We start from the raw sequence: 16,561 nt of genomic DNA on the forward strand, positions 1-16,561 counted from the left end.
CTGCTAATCTGGAAATGTCCAATGCTTGATTTTCAGCATAGATCACATTGATTAAATTTGAATCTCAGAGTTTCCAGAATATTGGACTGCTGGAACTTCTAGATGATATAATTCGGCAAAAAATTTGTTGACTTTCACGAAAAAACGGTGGTATGTTGTGTTTCCAGCTTTCTCAAAAAGTGGTTTATGAAACTTATTTTGTTATTTTTCAAATTGTCTGGATAAATCTGGACAAATTCCCTAAAATCTGGATCAGACAAACATAAATCTTTATGTCTGGACGAGGCTTGAAAATCTTGATGAATCCAGATAAATCTGGAAGCTTGGCACCCCTGTTTTGCTTTGATTCTTCAATGGACACAAATTTTAAATGGGCCACACGGTAAAATAAAACAACCTCCAGAATAAGTTCTTTTGACTTACTTTTGAGTTGTGCGTCGCTTTCGCACTTATTAGTGTTGTCAAAAACAAAACGAGAGATTCGACTCAGTCGAGGTCTTCCGTGGAGGAAGGTACTTTTGAGTTGTTTGGGGTGTTTGAGAATTTGAGTATAAAAAATCTATCAATGAGTTGTAATTTTTGCCGTGGTTAAATGGAAACTACCTTCAACACGGTTTACCTAATTTTACCTCCACGACCACGATACCCCAAGATTGAGTCAAAAGAACTCAATTTTAGGTAGTTTTTCGTTTGCGTGCGCGCGCAGATTTTTCAAAATATCACCTGGCATTCCAGCACGGAAGTTACGAGCTTGGTTTGTTGTGGTTTCTGGACGAATAAACAACATCAAACTGTAATTGTAATTTATTAATTATACGAGGGCCTGTTAGTTACACTTTACGTTCGATCAAGGAAGAAATGGAGCAAGAATCAACCGAAAACGGAGCGAGAGTGATCTCCATTCATCTGGCCATCTCGCCAGTATCAAGTGCCGTCGATGAATCGTCAGAACTTAGCTGTCGGCTATGCTTGCGAATTCAGCCTCGCAACAAACTGCGGGAAACTCAGGTGGAAGTTGAGTTCCTACCGAAAATACTGGACGCAGTCGCGATAGATATAACAGCACAGGATAAAACAACTGCTGTGTGTATAAACTGTTTGCGGTTAGTGGATGTGGTCTATCGTTTTCGGGTGGCATGCAGACGTGCAGATGCGATCCTCTCGGGTGAATTCCAGACCTTGCCTGCGAGTAGATGGAACAACGAGGAAACTAGTCAAGTTTTAGCAAACTGCCAAAAAGTTGTCAAGGATCATTACACCGCCATGGAGGAACTGTGGCAGAGCGCTGGCCTAGACAGCGACAGTGACTGCATGGCACAGGATGAAATGGTTTTTAAAGAGGAACTTATTTTAGAAGAAACACCTTCGCCATTGGGAGACTTCTCTTACCAGTCACCGGATGATGAGTCTTTCGACAATCATCCGGAAGAGTGCGAGAGCTTTCCACAAGCTGAAACCCTCGAAAACAATCAAAAGTCGTCGCATTTTTTCTGTGATGAATGTGGAGTGCTGATACCGAATTTTATGGTCGAATACCACAAAAACAAGCACCTGGGGATAAAGCCTTATGCCTGTCCCTATACCGAGTGTGGAATGACTTTCTATACGCCTAAACAAGTCAGGGTGCACGATAAACATGTACACAACCCGGAACTATACCAGTGTGAAATCTGCCAAAAAACTGTTAAAGGGATACATTCAATTAATAGGCATATGAAAGGTCATGAGGATCGGAACCCTCGCAAGTTTCCATGTCCTATCTGCAAAAAATTGTTCTACAAGTAAGTAAACCGAAAAGAGCAACTCGAAACAGAGGGATATATGATTTTTTGTAGGTCTTATTTGAAGGACCACCAGGCGGTTCACACCGGAGTAATGCCACATGAATGCACGGATTGTGGGCAACGGTATGGTGCACGATCGAATCTACTTAAACATAGAAAAAAATGTCATCCGGATTCACATGATGTGGTCCCGCTTCACTAAGTAGAAACGTAGTATCTCAATTCAAACCAAATATTTGAAATGGGCCTAACTGCAAAATGTAAACAAATTGATTCATTAACTATTTAACTAAACTACAATAATTGAGTTATTAAGGTTTTGGATAACAATTTCATCAGTACCTACACAGTGAATTATTCGAAACTACAACTGCTCGAAGCTTGTCCCTCTTTTTTAAATAGGATTAGGATGAATTTGACTAAACATTATTTTGCCATTTTCTTGATGTTTACCTTTAGCAGTTACACCCTTTTCAAACGTTAAGATTGAATTACTTTAATCTTAATTCAACGAGTCTTATAATGAATTAAACCGGCATTTTACAAGCAACGTTAAGAAACCATTTCCGTAGATTTCGGTGGACAACGTTTTTTATGGGTGGTAAGGTTATTCTTTGCTGCAAATTGCCGTCCGCAGTTCTCGCAAGAATAGTTTAGCGCTCCTATATGTACAGACTGGTGATCTATTAGGTAATGTCTGAAAGATAATGCCTTGCCCATTAAGTTTTCGCTACATGTATATTAATACTTACTTGTAGTATTTCTTACCGCAAATGAGACATGGAACCTTCAGCCTATTATTTTCCCCGTGGCCGTTCATGTGTCTCTTGAGCCGCATTAAGCCTTTGAGTTTCCGGTTGCAAATCTCGCACTCAATGTATTTGTAGAAATCCGAGTGAACAAATTTCACGTGATCATTCATGCTTTCCAGCGAAAAAAACTTCAGCTCGCAACCCACCTGCGTACAGGTATATGGCCTAACGTCCAAGTGCCTGTTTCTGTGAATTTCTTCCTTCGCCCGACTTACAATAAACCCGCAAATTTCGCAGATATATTTCGATTTCGGTACGCTAGAGACCTTCGGTTGATCATCTTCCACGGGTATTGTTATTGGAATGGAACAGTTAAAATCATCATCGCATGATTCGGTCTCACTACCAGTTTTATCCGTGACGAGTAACCTCTTTTCTGCACACGACTCATTAGTTGCCGCATCCAACCGCTTTTCTGGTTCGTTCGACTGGTCAACAATAAGCACTTCTATTGGAAGCGGGTTGTAAATTTCCTCAGGAAAATCATCTTCCTTAACCCCAGACAATTTGAATAGTGCATCCATTTGCGACCGGTGTCGTTTCAACATTTCTTGACAATTTTCCAACGATTCCTGGTTCTCCTCACTTGTCCAATTACCGTTGTCCATTCTCATCGGCAGTTTGGCTATCTGCATCAAGTTACTTTTCCGGCAAGCCTCCCGAAAGTCCCAAACAATGCTTACCAATCGAAGACAGTTGAAGCACACAGAGGCCTTCGGTTCAAGTGGTGATATCTTTACTGCGACCGCCTCTGCGATTTTCTGCTGAAAACCGGGACTAGTGCGGGTGCTTCGTAGTTGCTCTAGTGGAACGATGCGTAGACAAAGTCGACACTGGGAGACGTTGACTCGCTTCATGCGCACTTTTTCGATTGTTAAAGTATTCGCTGGTTTTTTCTTTGAAGTCATCTTGAAATAGAACGGATTAGTATCTCATCGGTTTTTGTTTATGTTTATTTTGGCTGACACCGCCGATGGTTGATACACAGAGACTTGCGTCAAGCAAACCTCTAAAATTATTTAGAATGATCACAAGCGATGACTCGTGGCGAACGGTTGTACTAAACAAAGCGTCATCTATTAGTGAAATATGTGCAAATCCCGCACTGAAGAAAACTACAACCCTGTCAAAAAATGCGGACGAACATGGTCAAGCGATTTCAAAAGTTTGACGTTTGACTTAACTCGCCTGTGCCAATTGCCCCTAGGAACAAATCTCGACAAACATATGATTACGGCCTAAAAGCCAACTGTCAAAATCCACTTTTAATGGAAATTCCGGACAAACCGTTACTAGCTGAACACAGTTCACAACAGTTTATGAAAGAGAAAACTTTTCTTTTTCGTTTACTATCAACATCTGTGATTGGCATGTAACGGTTTGTCCGGAATTTCCATTCAAAGTGGATTATGACAGTTGGCTTTTAGGCCGTAATCATATGTTTGTCGAGAAATGCAATTTGCGAATGCGATTTAAAGGCAATTTCAATACTTAGACAAATTTTCTGGCGGCTGAAATGGACTTGGTTGTTTTTTGCATTTTTCAAACATGGCGGTTCATGTTTGGCTTAAGCTTAAAATTGTTTTTTGAACAATTGGTGTGTTCTCACTTGTATGTTGTGTAATGTAAAAAATTGTGGATTCGTGTGTAAGTATAGTAGAACAAGATCTCTGACCTAAAGTCTTAATGAACGTCAGATTGTGATAAGTTTTGGTGTGCAATACCAATTTCACCTTTGATTCTTCCTATAGGTTGGTAGTGATTACCTAGTGTACTGATAAGTTTATGTGAGAAGATAATGAATCCGAAAATAAGTATTATTTTTAATTTTCATATTAGGTAATTAAGGGCGATTAAATGGCGCGTTCCATGGGCAATTTGGGGGCGATTTGAGGCAGGGTTGGGCGGCAAAAAAATGACGGCAGCAAATCGCCCAAATGTTGCATTTGAAATAGCCCCCTAACTGCTAGTAATTTGTTGGCAAATTGAAGGGCAATTAGCGCATCCGAGTTGGCAAATAGCCCATCGTTAACCAGCAACTTGCCCTTTTTGACTGGGAGTCGTGATTCGCTGGTTGGGCCACAGCCTTGGCCAACTAACGAATTTGATTCGCTAGTTGGACCGACTGACAAATGTCAAAAACTCTCCAAAAGAGATGTTGGCAGTGTAAATGCATCTGTTCACATCTCTAAATAGGGTAACCAACTAATTTTGGACCCCTAGAGAAAGTGAAATTACGTGAACGTCAAAAAATATTTGCTTGCCTATGTTTTTAATGCAATACATGCACGAGTCTGCTCCAAAATTACTGTTCTCGAAAGAAAAATGTCAATGGATGTTTTATACATTGACATAAACTTGAAAATGACATTTCTTCACAGCTTGAATTTTTCACATTTCGGACCCCTCCATACTAATATGGACAGTGTTCCAAGCATATTTTTGACACACTGAATGTGACTGAATATATTTTGGAAGTTTTTTCTACTAAACTGGCCTACTGACTCGTTCTCTTTGCAGTATATTTAATGCATGAAAGAAGAACATAAGCAAACCAGTGACTGCCAATCAAAAATGGTACATTAATCATTATATGGAAGGCTGACTGTATGAAGTATTTTTTTTAGTTCTATCATTTTGAGAAATAGAAAAACTTTCGGTACAATTAGGTTACTGCAGATTTAACAAAGCAGCATTAAATGTTATGCAATAGAGTTAACAATAATATATTTCGTGTAACAATTCATCTGTAACAGTATTATGGAGTAACATCCTCAAGTGTATGATAAATCAAGGTTCAAAGTTCGTCACGAATCTTCTTGTACTAAATATTAATTTTTAATTCTTTTGTTTACGAGGTGGTTTCTGGTTATTCTTTCTAAGCTCAGTTTTTCTTTGTTTCTCTTCCTTTACTTTCCTTTTTTCTTCAGGGCGAACCTGTGGTATTCAATTGTTTGGCGCAATGTTAAAACAGCAGGACTACGTCGCTTGAATCGTGATGTTCGGCGATTCTAGGAATTCAGCAAGCTCACTCTTATTATCGTTATTTAGCTGTGATATGTCTCTTAGATTTGTCAACATATAGCTCGTCGAATTCAACAAATTTGAACTACAAATGTTCGTGAACATGGATTTCAGAAGTCTCCTCTTTGGTCATATTATGGTCTTCAATGAAATGTTCCTCAATCGTTTGATTTTCGACATCCATTGGTTTGGACATTTTTAAATAATTTGACCAAAAAGAGCACTCGATAAACAACGCTGTCAAGAAAGAAAATCGAGGGGTATCCAAAATAAGTTGATATCAATTTTTTAAGACATATTGTGGACACCATTCATTTAAGATTTTTAGATAAAACATTGCGAACCCGTATAAATAAATACCATTCCAGAAATCTTCGGAACCATTTCCAAACTATTCGTATAATGCTCACCATATTGTGAATTGTACTGATATATTTCACCATTATAATTGAACTGTTATACTACCATACCCATTTTAGTTACCATTTCCAATACCTTCCGTGTATCATATATCGAAGATTTGTATACTACATTGTCCTTTGGCGCCAGAGGTTAATATTGCTCTGGTGGGCTTTGTTATTCGTATATCTGTTTACCTTGCTCCAAAAATCTGTAGTTTAAGATGGTCAAAAATCCTCGTCTTACAATATTACGGCGATAGCTCAATTGGATAAAGTGTCAGTCCACTTAGTGCCAACGAAGCGTTCTTCAGAAGATGGCGAGAGCAAAATAATATTTCATCTATCGATAGAATTGAAATGTGAAGAGGAAGAGATTTTTTCTCCAGCTAATATTTTATCCATCGCTAGACCTAAAATATTCATGCCACCATAATCTGTATGGTTCTTGAATGGTATGTTGTCAAAATGTATATGGAAAACAGCACATTTTGGTATGGTGACTGTTCTTAACAACCCGTTGTTTGTATGGTCGAATATGGAAAAACGACACTGATTATGTTCGATATCATACTAGGCAATGGTTAATCTATTGTTGAACGAACCATATTGAAAATGGTTTTGAAACGATTGATGCAATGGTTGGCATATGGTACACATTTATGCGGGAAGAAACCTTTTCAAACACGTAACATGCATAATACCAAATCAGACAAATTAATTAAGTCGATAAAAAATATTATAATTGTACATTTAAATCCAATTTGAAAATGTATCATTTCCACCGGTTCCTCTTGGCTATCGTTGAAACATGAAACGTTTTCGGTGATATTTTTGAAAACTGTGGATTCTGTTTAATTTTAAACAATTAGAGATGAATTAATGATATTGAAACTTAATAGACTACCCAAGGAATGTGATTGCTGCATCAAACCAAACAAATGCAGAGAAACTTGGCAGTGTACCCGAGCAGAATATAATAACTGCGGAATACTAAATATAGGTATCAATACCATCGACTGTTTACCACAATATGGTATTAATAAGCTCTACATAAGAGGTAAAATACCAAAACAAATAACACAGACATGTTTTACAAATAACTATTTGATAATGAAACGAGTTATTATAATACCTGAATAATAATAAAACATTTTTCAACCTTCCAGTATCAAAATTCACTCCATGGAAGTATTCAAGAAGGTATTGATTTGGTATTTGTAAAAATCACTGGAACACATAAATAATACTAAAATGAAGCATTATACCTCATTGAAGTATTAAGCAGGTATTGAAAAATGTTTTTTCAATACCTGCCTAATACCTCAATAAGGTATAATAATCAATTAATACCAAGTTTTGGTATGAATACCAAAAAATAGTATGCTCGGGTTATTATCCAGTTATTTTCTCCTGGTCGGGTAGGAGGCAAATACATTAATAGGGTCTAAAATATGTAGGGGCTCAAATTAGGTTGGTTACCCTAGTGTCAGATTGATTGTCAAAGTAATATGACATAAGATTTTGGCGTTCAGATGCTTTTTAGTTGGACAATGATCCAACCAGCGGAGGTCCAACTAAAAAGCGGTCCAGTTAAAAAGTGTCCAACCAGCGAATCACAACTGTATTCGCACAAGTATGAAAGACAAAAAGGTCCGCTGGGGACCCATTAGTTTAGCAATTTTAGTACAACATTCCTATTTTCACAATGATTAATTTACCTTTTCTGTCAGGTATTTTTACACAAGCGGAACTAGACCACTGTGATCTGCGATAGATCGTTAACCTAACAACAAGCTTTAATTAATCGCTATGCTTCTTATATATCTAATATTTTTGTTCGATCATGGATGTCTGTTCTCTGTGGCAAAACTATTTTTGCCCTTGCCTGATCAAGCTTGATCTACACACAGAAAAAAATATTGGTAAAAGTAAGAGTGTTCCGCTCTTAGCAAAAAACAACCAACGCCAACTATTAGGTTGAAAGTAAAACTTTTAAATTAATCAAGAATAATAATCAAAGTAAAAGTTTTCCTTTTAAGCAAATGAAGAATAGTACTCAAAATAAAAGTTTTATTTTTTATTTAAGACTATACGTTGGTTGTTTTTTGCTAAGAGTGAAAAACTCTTATTTTTACCAACATTTTTTTCTGTGTGTAGGTCGGGCCTGATTTTGTATTCTATACGAACTTTGAGAGATCTCTGTGGAACTGGTAAGCCTTCCGCGGGCTTCAACGTCCGTGGATGGTTTGTTGCGAGACATATTTCGCTCTAACCGTTGCGACCACTTCCCTAACATGTGTATGTGAGCTATCCTGCGGGCTATCAAAAAAAAAACAAAATTTTCATTTATTCAAATATTCCTTGTACATTGAAAGTGAAATTGGCGAAAAATTATGGTGGCAAAAATTTTGTGGCGTCGACAGACACTCGTGTTAAACTCGCATAAGCATCGGTGCAACAATCGACCGAATAATTGGGTCATTAAGCTATATATAGTTTTCCGTTCCATTCGATAAATTTTAGGTCCAAAATACATAATATAACATTATTTCAAAAAAAAATTTCATTGTAATACGTAAAAACGATTTTTTTGTTTTTTAAAATAAATCTTATGTAAACTTGGCAACCATACATAGGAAAACTGCGGTTGTTTACATCTGGCCTATCAGGACAACACCCAAAATGAAAAAAAAAACTATACGCAATGGTGTTTATGTCAAGTAAAAATAACCCTTTCAGGAAAACCGAGAAAACATGCCCTAATTTTTCTGACAGGACATCATTTGTCGTGAAATTCGATATGTCAAATCCTTCCTATAGTGTCAAATCCAGACTGTCAACATATTTCTTTATTTTAAATTTTAATATTATTTTCACGTTTCCTGAGTTGGAAAAAAAACATTGTTGCAATTACGAAAATCAGCTTTATCGATGTAAGTAATAAAAACCTATTTTAATCCACCTAGCGGTGCAATTGTGCCTTTCTCAATCATGAATCACGAGAATGTGTGCGTTGTTTATATTCATTAAAAACTTTTAAATGCATATATTACATTTTATTATACATCACATGACAACTATATTCAGGAAAATAAATCATTATTCGAGTTCTAAAATTTTGAAAAAGAAAAAACAGCCATGGTAATATTGAACTGAAAAAAGGTGCCAAAAAGTCGATTTTGATAAAAAAAAATTTTTCGAGATAACATAAAATCTCGACGTTTCATGCATTTTAAAGATGTTTGGCATCAAAAATACGAATTCGATTTCTGAAATTTCATGGGGTCCCCCCTTTGAAAAAAAATTAGAGTTCCGACTTATATGGGAATTTCATATGTCACCGGACGATTTAGTCTATATTTCCGGACCCATATAAGCGGTCCGTACGAAATTTTATAGACATCTGTGGGGATATTATAGCTATCATTTGGGACTAAGTTTGTGAAAATCGGCCCAACCATTTCCGGGAAACTGATGTGAGTTCGTAAATTTTGAAAGATGGCCGCTTTTCCCGGGCACTTCCGGAACCGTCTATGGTGGTCAATGTAGTCAACGAAAGTTTGGTTGGCCGTCGGTGACCTAGAACAGCAAATTTAAGTTATTTGAGAGACATTTTAGCGAAATTTTTACCTTTTTTGCTTTCATCGGAGTATCGGTTTGAATCACAATTTGCTATGTGATCGCACGCCACAACCTGTAACTCCGGAACCGGAAGTCGGATCGGGATGAAATTAAATAGCCATTTACGGGGACGCAATACCTTTCATTTGAGGCCAAGTTTAGTCGAATCGGTCTGGCCATCTTCGAGAAACCGATGTGACTGTTATTCTGAATTTAGATACTTCCGCCGGGGCTTCCGGAACCGAGGATGGTGGCCAATGTGGCTAAATAGACTTTGAATGGATGTTAGTGACCTAATACTACAAATCGAAGCAGTTGTGGTCATATTTTGGAAAAAAAATTCACCTTTATACATTCATTGCAGAATTTATTAAAATCGACATTTTCTGCGTGTTCGTACTTATCACCCTGTAATTCGGGAACCGGAAGTCGGATCCATTATAAATTCAATAGCAGCCTATGGGAACGTTGCACCTTTCATTTGAGACTAAGTTTGTCAAAATCGGTTCAGCCATCTCTGAGAAAAATGAGTGACATTTTTGGTCACATACACAGTATGTGTGTGTGTATACACACAGATATTTTGCGATCTCGGCGAACTGAGTCGAATGTTATATGAGACTCGGCCCTCCGGGCCTCGGTTAGAAAGTCGGTTTTGGAGCAATTGCGTAACCTTTCTATATGAGAAAGGCAAAAGAATAGTATTTAATTAGCTTAATCAGCATGAGTTCAATGTTATCTTCATGTGATTATATTTTGAAATGTTGGTGGAATGGGTTTAAAAGTGGAGGGAATGGGGGGTTAGTAGAGTGGGAGTGGAGGATGCGTCAGAAATCCTTCATCTTATTTTGGTATACGGGGTGGATGAAGGAAATGCGGGCGTGAGGGTGGTCCAAGGAGGGGAGGGTAGTGATGAAGGAGGGAGATGTAAGAGCAAGGGGGGGGGGGGGGGGCGGAGGGGCTCTGATGCAATACTCAGCTGCATATTTTGCCTTCCATTTGAGACTTGGTTTGAGAAAATCGGTTCAGTCATCACCGAAGAACCGATGTGACTTTATTTGTGGAATATGCCCGGAATTCCGGAATCGATAGTGGACAATATATTCAAAGAATGTTTGATTGGCAATCAGTGATCTAGATCTGCGATTAGAAGTAATTTGGTGACCATTTCAATAGTTTTTAGCCTCTGAGGTATTACGATTGTACCGATTTATATTGGAAATTCCAGTGTATCCTTACTAACACCCCTGTAACTCCGGAAGCAAGAGTCAAAACAGAATGAAATTCAGCAGCAGTCAATGGTATTACTGTATCTTTCATTTGAAATCAAGTTTGTAAAAATCGGTAGAGAATTCGTTGGGGAATGGGTGTGATATTAGCTAAGGAACTTGGCGGGTTTCCCGGGGGCGTCATGAACTGTCATAGGTGGCCAATGTGGTCAAAGCTGCTTTGATTGATCATTAGTGATCCAGACCCGCAAACTAGAGTGATGTTACATCAATTTTAATGTTTTACATCATTTGAACATCATGGTGGTACCAGTTTATATGGGAATTTGCTGTGTGACCGCACTCTTCAACCCGTAACTCCGGACCCGGAAGTCGGATCAACTAAAAATTCCATAGCAGCTTATGGGAGCGTTATACCTTTCATATGAAACTAAGTTTGCGAAAATCGGTTCAGCCATCTCTGAGAAAATTGTGTGAGTTTAAATGACACACACACACATACATACACACAGACATTTGCCGATCTCGACGAACTGAATCGAATGGTGTATGACACTCGGCCCTCCGGGCCTCCGTTAAAAAGTCGATTTTTACAGTGATTGCATAGCCTTTCTTTATATGAGAAAGGCAAAAACGAATTTTTTTTCTCATTTAATGACCCAGATAGTGGCATAGTCGGCCGTTTGTGCCGATGCAAACGGATCTGGTCGGTGGGAAAATCGGGAGAATTTTCTGTGGGGTCTTTTCGAATATATCTTTATGGGATGGGTCCCCACTGAGAAGCCTAAAAAATTTGTCCAACGAATGTCCTTCATTGGGCGATTTTGAAACCATCCGTTCTAAGGGGTCGGTTCTCCGGCCCTTTTCAAAAATGATTCAAGATATGAAAGTTCTGTTTTGCCGCAAGCGCTGCTGTCGGTGAAAGGTTACTCCGACAAATCCGAAAAAAATAATCTCAACGTTTGTGAGATGAATTTTCATGGAGGGGAAATTCACGCCTAGTCAGTCTGTCAGTACAGTACCGTTCGTTTTTGGAAAACTGGTAAATATTTCCAATTATTCCAGTTTTTCCGCTTCCCAGTGCAGAATGACCACAATCGGTCTGAAGAACTGTTTCACCTGCTTCCGGAGAACGGAAAATTTCCTGTGCATCTCGGAACAGGACACGGTCAGCGGTGAAAATGTGGAAGCAATTTTTTCCAAACATTTTTGGTTTACCGTAAGTGGATGCTGCGTAGGACTGAACTGGTCTGCTGAGCAGTGGGTATGTTTTTATTTTTCAGAAAGATGACTACAAAAATCGGATCGTTTGCACCAGCTGCTGGGAGAAGATTGACGAATTCCACAAATTTTACTGCGAAGTCGAGAAATTTCATGCTCCAGATATGATCGTGGAAGTCAAGCTGGAACCCTCGGATCAATCACCGGAGGATGCATTGTTCATGTTGGAACAGGATTCCATGGGCAAAGACTATGATAAATCAGCAGTTGCCGGAGAGGAAAGTCAGCATGCTGGCAGGTGCGTGATTTTTTTTCTGGTTTATGTAACGCAATTAGCGCAAAATTGATTGGTTGCAAATGATGCTACGACAGATTTATAGATTAAAATATGATATGTGTTTGCATATTTCAGTCAACTGTTTGTGGAAGCAGTTTATCATTCGGAAGAAGAAAAACCCTTGGACGTTGAGGGAACAAACCCAAAACACAAAAAGAGTGACAAAAAATCCAACAATATTGAAGTTAAGCGAGACGAATCGAGTGATGACAGCGACGAAGATGATGATGACGATGACGGCGAGAGTGACGACGCAGACTACAAACCGATCGGACAGACAAACCAATCAGACTCCGAATCCGAGTCGAATGTCCCGCTGGCAAGACGTGCGATCGCCAGACGGACAGGAAAGAAACGTCCGTCGCCAAAGAAAACGGAACGCAATGACAACTTCACCTGTCACAAGTGCGTAGAAGCACGGACAGATAAAGGTGAAACGTTCAAATCGTTCTACTGGTTGAAGCAACATTTCAAAAAAGTGCACGATTCGCCCTGTTACATTTTTTGCTGTAACAAAAAGTGGCCAACGACAAGAAGTTACAATCTGCATACAACCTATCACAGCGGCACTAAGAAAAATAAGACAAACAGCCTGAGATGTCTCGACTGTAAACGCTGGTTCAAGGATCAGGGTTCTTTTGCACATCACATGTTTTTAGTGCACACACCCGAGGAGGCCAAACAGTTCAAGTGCGATCGTTGTTTGAAGGCCTTCGCCGATGAAGAAATGCTTAATAGTCACGTTAAATGGCACGACGAGGTTGAGCAACGGAATCATCACTGTCCGTTGTGTAATCGGTACTTCATGGGTGCCGGTAATTTGGATAATCACAATATCAGTCATCACAGCAACATCAAGGCAAAGGAAAGTTCGACTGCAGTGCAAAACACTGCCGCGGAAAATGAGGATGACGACGATGATGATAGCAATCCGGAGTCGACGGAGAGGGCAACGGATAAAACTCCGGTCAAGGAAGGTTTGGAATTTCCACTAAGAAGGAAACGTGGTACACCGGAGGATATTGCCGTACAGGAAGCGCTAATACGGCAGTTTGTTTCCTTCAACTGTACCCGATGTGATTTCATAGGCGATTCGTTCACAACTTTGGTATCCCATTGCAAGAAGGCTCACAAAACAGCCAGTGGGGCTGTAATTTGCTGTGAGCGACGTTTCGGAAAGCGGTTGCGCTTGTACGAACATTGTTTGCGTCACCTGAATCCGGATCATTTCAAGTGTGAACTTTGTGGGAAAACGTTCACCGACAGTTACGGACTGCAGCATCACAACTGGTGGATTCATACGCCGGTCTCGGAGCGTCCGTTTAAGTGTGACGTTTGTGGAGATGCTTTTGTGAAGGATTACCTGCTGAAGCAGCATATGGAGCGACACATGGAGAAGGAACGGAAGACGCACACCTGTGATCAGTGCGGACGGACCTACACCACCGGTCAGCAGTTGAAAACTCACATGCAAACGCAGCACGGTGCGGTGAGCGATTGGGTGTGCGATGCTTGTGCCAAAGGGTTCACCCATCGGGCGCTGTTGGAGCAGCATCGGCTTACGCATACCGAGGAGGGTTTGGCGAGCTTGAGGAAACAGTGTGAAAAGTGTAATAGATGGTAATACTTAAATGATTCTGATTTTTTATTAAATATTAAACACAAAATTGAACTATAAAATAGGTTAACTAACCATCGAAACTACCAGCGACACAAGCGGCGTTGTTTCAATAACCGCGGACCAGTTAAGTGTGAAGTTTGTGGATTGGTATCAGTCAATGAAACCGCTTTGAGGTCACACAATCGCTTACATCATTCCAACCGACCGAAATATGCATGCAGTTTCTGCGGGAAGGAGTTCAAAAAGCAATTACGCTGCAAGGTACGTCGATTGATTGGTTTTCGCGTTTGATTAAGTGTCTATAACTGGTTTTATTTGTAGGAACATGAGGCAAACCATACTGGAGATGTGCTGTACAGATGTCCGTTCTGTCCACGAATGTGTAACTCCAGCTCGAACATGTATACCCACAAAAAGACAGCGCATCCCGAACAGTGGGCGGAAGCGGTTGCTGCCAAATACTACAAACCACCAAGTACTACATAGTCTATTATAGGAATAAAAGAGGGATAATATTAGATTAGGTAAGTACTGCTACAGTTATCACATTTTACGATAGTTTCACAACGTAATCGAGTAATAAAGACTTCAGTTTTGGACTTGGAGAAATTATATTTGCTAGTTTAAACTTTGTTCGGCGGAATGATCTGTCCGAACAGGAGCAGCATCACATGTCATTCGTCTCATGTCTGTATGTAGTGTTAATTCACGTCACAGTTCAGAATTAGAGTAAACTGGGTTTTTTGGGAGTGCTTGGTAATTTGATACGATTTGCTATGGCTTTTTACCGGGTTTAACTTTTTAATGTCGGTCTGGTCCTTCGTTCAATCTGACTGACGGCTTAATGCTATCATTTATTATCCGAAATACCACTGGCAACAAACTACAACATTTCCTCTACTAAAAAAAATAAATATAATGACCCAGAAGTGATCTAGTATTTGAATTATTGCGAATTTTACCCCTAGATAGACTCACAGCAAAATAATTTTGTCACACGAAATTATGCTCACACCGCATCTGCCATAGATTAGTTGTTGCGGCGACTAACAAAAACAACAATGAACGCACTCTCTAGGATTGTGCATAAGCTGTTCGGTATGTTTATTTGCTGTCTCCCGTGCAGTTTGATGTGAGGATATTTATTTAGCTGCTTCAAAAATTTACACGAATGTCTATCTACAGACGAAACGGACAATATTTGTCCATTTATTTTAATGAGACGTTCCTCTGCAGACCACGAACTTGAATTAGATAAGTTCGTGGTTTGTTTTCTGAACTGTTCTAGTTAATAGGCAACGTTCATCAGAGCAATCAGCTTGGATGGAAAGGCTTCTTGTTGCGGTTGCTGTAATGTTTAACTTTCTGGTCGTTTGTTATGACCAAAGGAGATGACACTGCGCATCTCGAAAGGCATATTGTATACAAGATTGCATGAAAGACTTGTTGTTTGAACAATGTTGTTGTCCCAGATGTTATTGTTTTGATATAGGGGAGCTGGTCCAATAATGGAACCATGCTAACTCCTAAGCAATTTTAATAGAAAACTAACTCAAATTTGGGGGACGGGCATACTGCCGTTATTCGCGTAATTCCATATTAAATTTGCAAAAGGGCGAATAAGATTTGTGAACAAACTTTTATTTTGATGGTTTCTCTTAATTTACTATAATTTCAAAGCAGAAAACAATTGAAATTACTTCTACGAAGGGTAAAAATTTACATAACGGCATATTTTTCATGAAATTCCACTCTGCAGCAGACTAATGAGCGAAATAAGTTTGTTTACAAAAAACGCTTTCGCCCTTTTGACGAATTAATATTGAATTGTTCCATGTTCTCAAAGATTCCCTATATACATGGGACAATTATGCGTAGAACGGCAGCATAGCGTAGTTGGTAAATCGATTGCTTTGTATGCAGCTCACCTGGGTTCGATTCCCAACCCCGCACATGGTTAGAGATTTTTCCAAAAGGAGATTTCTCTAACCCGAAAAGAGGCGAATGACCCTATGGTTAAAACCACATATAAACCCGATTGTCATTCACCCGAATGCCACGAACACCCGAAAGACATTCACCCGAATGCCATTCGCCCGAATTCCATATACCCGAAAAACATCGAAACGTCAATCGAAAAAATTTAATTTATTAAGCTGAAATACAAATTTTATAACAATTGATGCTAAGAAGAAATTAACACTAAAGTTATACCAGTCAAATAGTTAATCCAATCATCTGCTTTGTATGATTTAGCTAGGGTTTCCAGTTTTAGGTCCTTTCGTGAGTTTTTTTAGACTTTTTAGCTGTTGGTACCGTTGTTGTAGTGTACGTAAAACATCCGTACTAGGGCTTTTCTTTTCAAGCTGCAACTGCCTCAAAACACCATAGAATGTAGGATTTCCACGGCTTAACAAACCGTTCCATTTATTGTGCCAGCCTTCTACATTATTGGTGGTCCTAGGAATCTTTTTCGATACATTTTCGAAAAGGGACCACGAAGCGGGGGGA

At 39.2% G+C, this 16,561-nt stretch overlaps 3 protein-coding genes across 3 annotated transcripts; 2 read left to right on the top strand and 1 right to left on the bottom strand.

Annotated features, from left to right (window-relative positions):
- The first annotated feature begins 393 nt into the window (after nucleotides 1–393).
- LOC131682586 (zinc finger protein 829-like) lies at nucleotides 394–2,036 on the top strand. Its single transcript, XM_058964191.1, has 2 exons — nucleotides 394–1,781; nucleotides 1,836–2,036. The coding sequence occupies exons 1-2, from the start codon at nucleotides 859–861 to the stop codon at nucleotides 1,984–1,986; spliced, it is 1,074 nt and encodes a 357-aa protein (XP_058820174.1). The 5' UTR covers nucleotides 394–858; the 3' UTR covers nucleotides 1,987–2,036.
- A 269-nt stretch (nucleotides 2,037–2,305) lies between these two features.
- Nucleotides 2,306–3,585, bottom strand: LOC131682582 (zinc finger and BTB domain-containing protein 49-like). The gene is made up of 2 exons (XM_058964177.1): nucleotides 2,537–3,585; nucleotides 2,306–2,481 (listed from the first exon to the last, which is right to left on the bottom strand). The coding sequence occupies exons 1-2, from the start codon at nucleotides 3,502–3,504 to the stop codon at nucleotides 2,337–2,339; spliced, it is 1,113 nt and encodes a 370-aa protein (XP_058820160.1). The 5' UTR covers nucleotides 3,505–3,585; the 3' UTR covers nucleotides 2,306–2,336.
- An 8,282-nt stretch (nucleotides 3,586–11,867) lies between these two features.
- LOC131676101 (transcription factor grauzone-like) lies at nucleotides 11,868–14,664 on the top strand. Its single transcript, XM_058955227.1, has 5 exons — nucleotides 11,868–12,090; nucleotides 12,155–12,390; nucleotides 12,505–14,049; nucleotides 14,113–14,311; nucleotides 14,372–14,664. Exons 1-5 carry the CDS (start codon nucleotides 11,959–11,961, stop codon nucleotides 14,534–14,536), a joined length of 2,277 nt encoding a protein of 758 aa, XP_058811210.1. The 5' UTR covers nucleotides 11,868–11,958; the 3' UTR covers nucleotides 14,537–14,664.
- The last annotated feature ends 1,897 nt before the right edge of the window (nucleotides 14,665–16,561 follow it).

This window comes from Topomyia yanbarensis, chromosome 1 (assembly GCF_030247195.1).
Source record: "Topomyia yanbarensis strain Yona2022 chromosome 1, ASM3024719v1, whole genome shotgun sequence".
Classification (NCBI taxonomy): domain Eukaryota; kingdom Metazoa; phylum Arthropoda; class Insecta; order Diptera; family Culicidae; genus Topomyia; species Topomyia yanbarensis.

Bases quoted from the DNA above. Each gene is read 5' to 3' on its own strand.
- LOC131676101 (XM_058955227.1), top strand. From the start codon at position 11,959: ATGACCACAATCGGTCTGAAGAACTGTTTCACCTGCTTCCGGAGAACG. The intron at 12,091-12,154 runs GTAAGTGGATGC...TTTATTTTTCAG, and splicing joins CCAAACATTTTTGGTTTACC to AAAGATGACTACAAAAATCG. The intron at 14,050-14,112 runs GTAATACTTAAA...ACTATAAAATAG, and splicing joins TGTGAAAAGTGTAATAGATG to GTTAACTAACCATCGAAACT.
- LOC131682582 (XM_058964177.1), bottom strand. From the start codon at position 3,504: ATGACTTCAAAGAAAAAACCAGCGAATACTTTAACAATCGAAAAAGTG. The intron at 2,482-2,536 runs GTAAGTATTAAT...ATTATCTTTCAG, and splicing joins TGCGGTAAGAAATACTACAA to ACATTACCTAATAGATCACC.
- LOC131682586 (XM_058964191.1), top strand. From the start codon at position 859: ATGGAGCAAGAATCAACCGAAAACGGAGCGAGAGTGATCTCCATTCAT. The intron at 1,782-1,835 runs GTAAGTAAACCG...GATTTTTTGTAG, and splicing joins TGCAAAAAATTGTTCTACAA to GTCTTATTTGAAGGACCACC.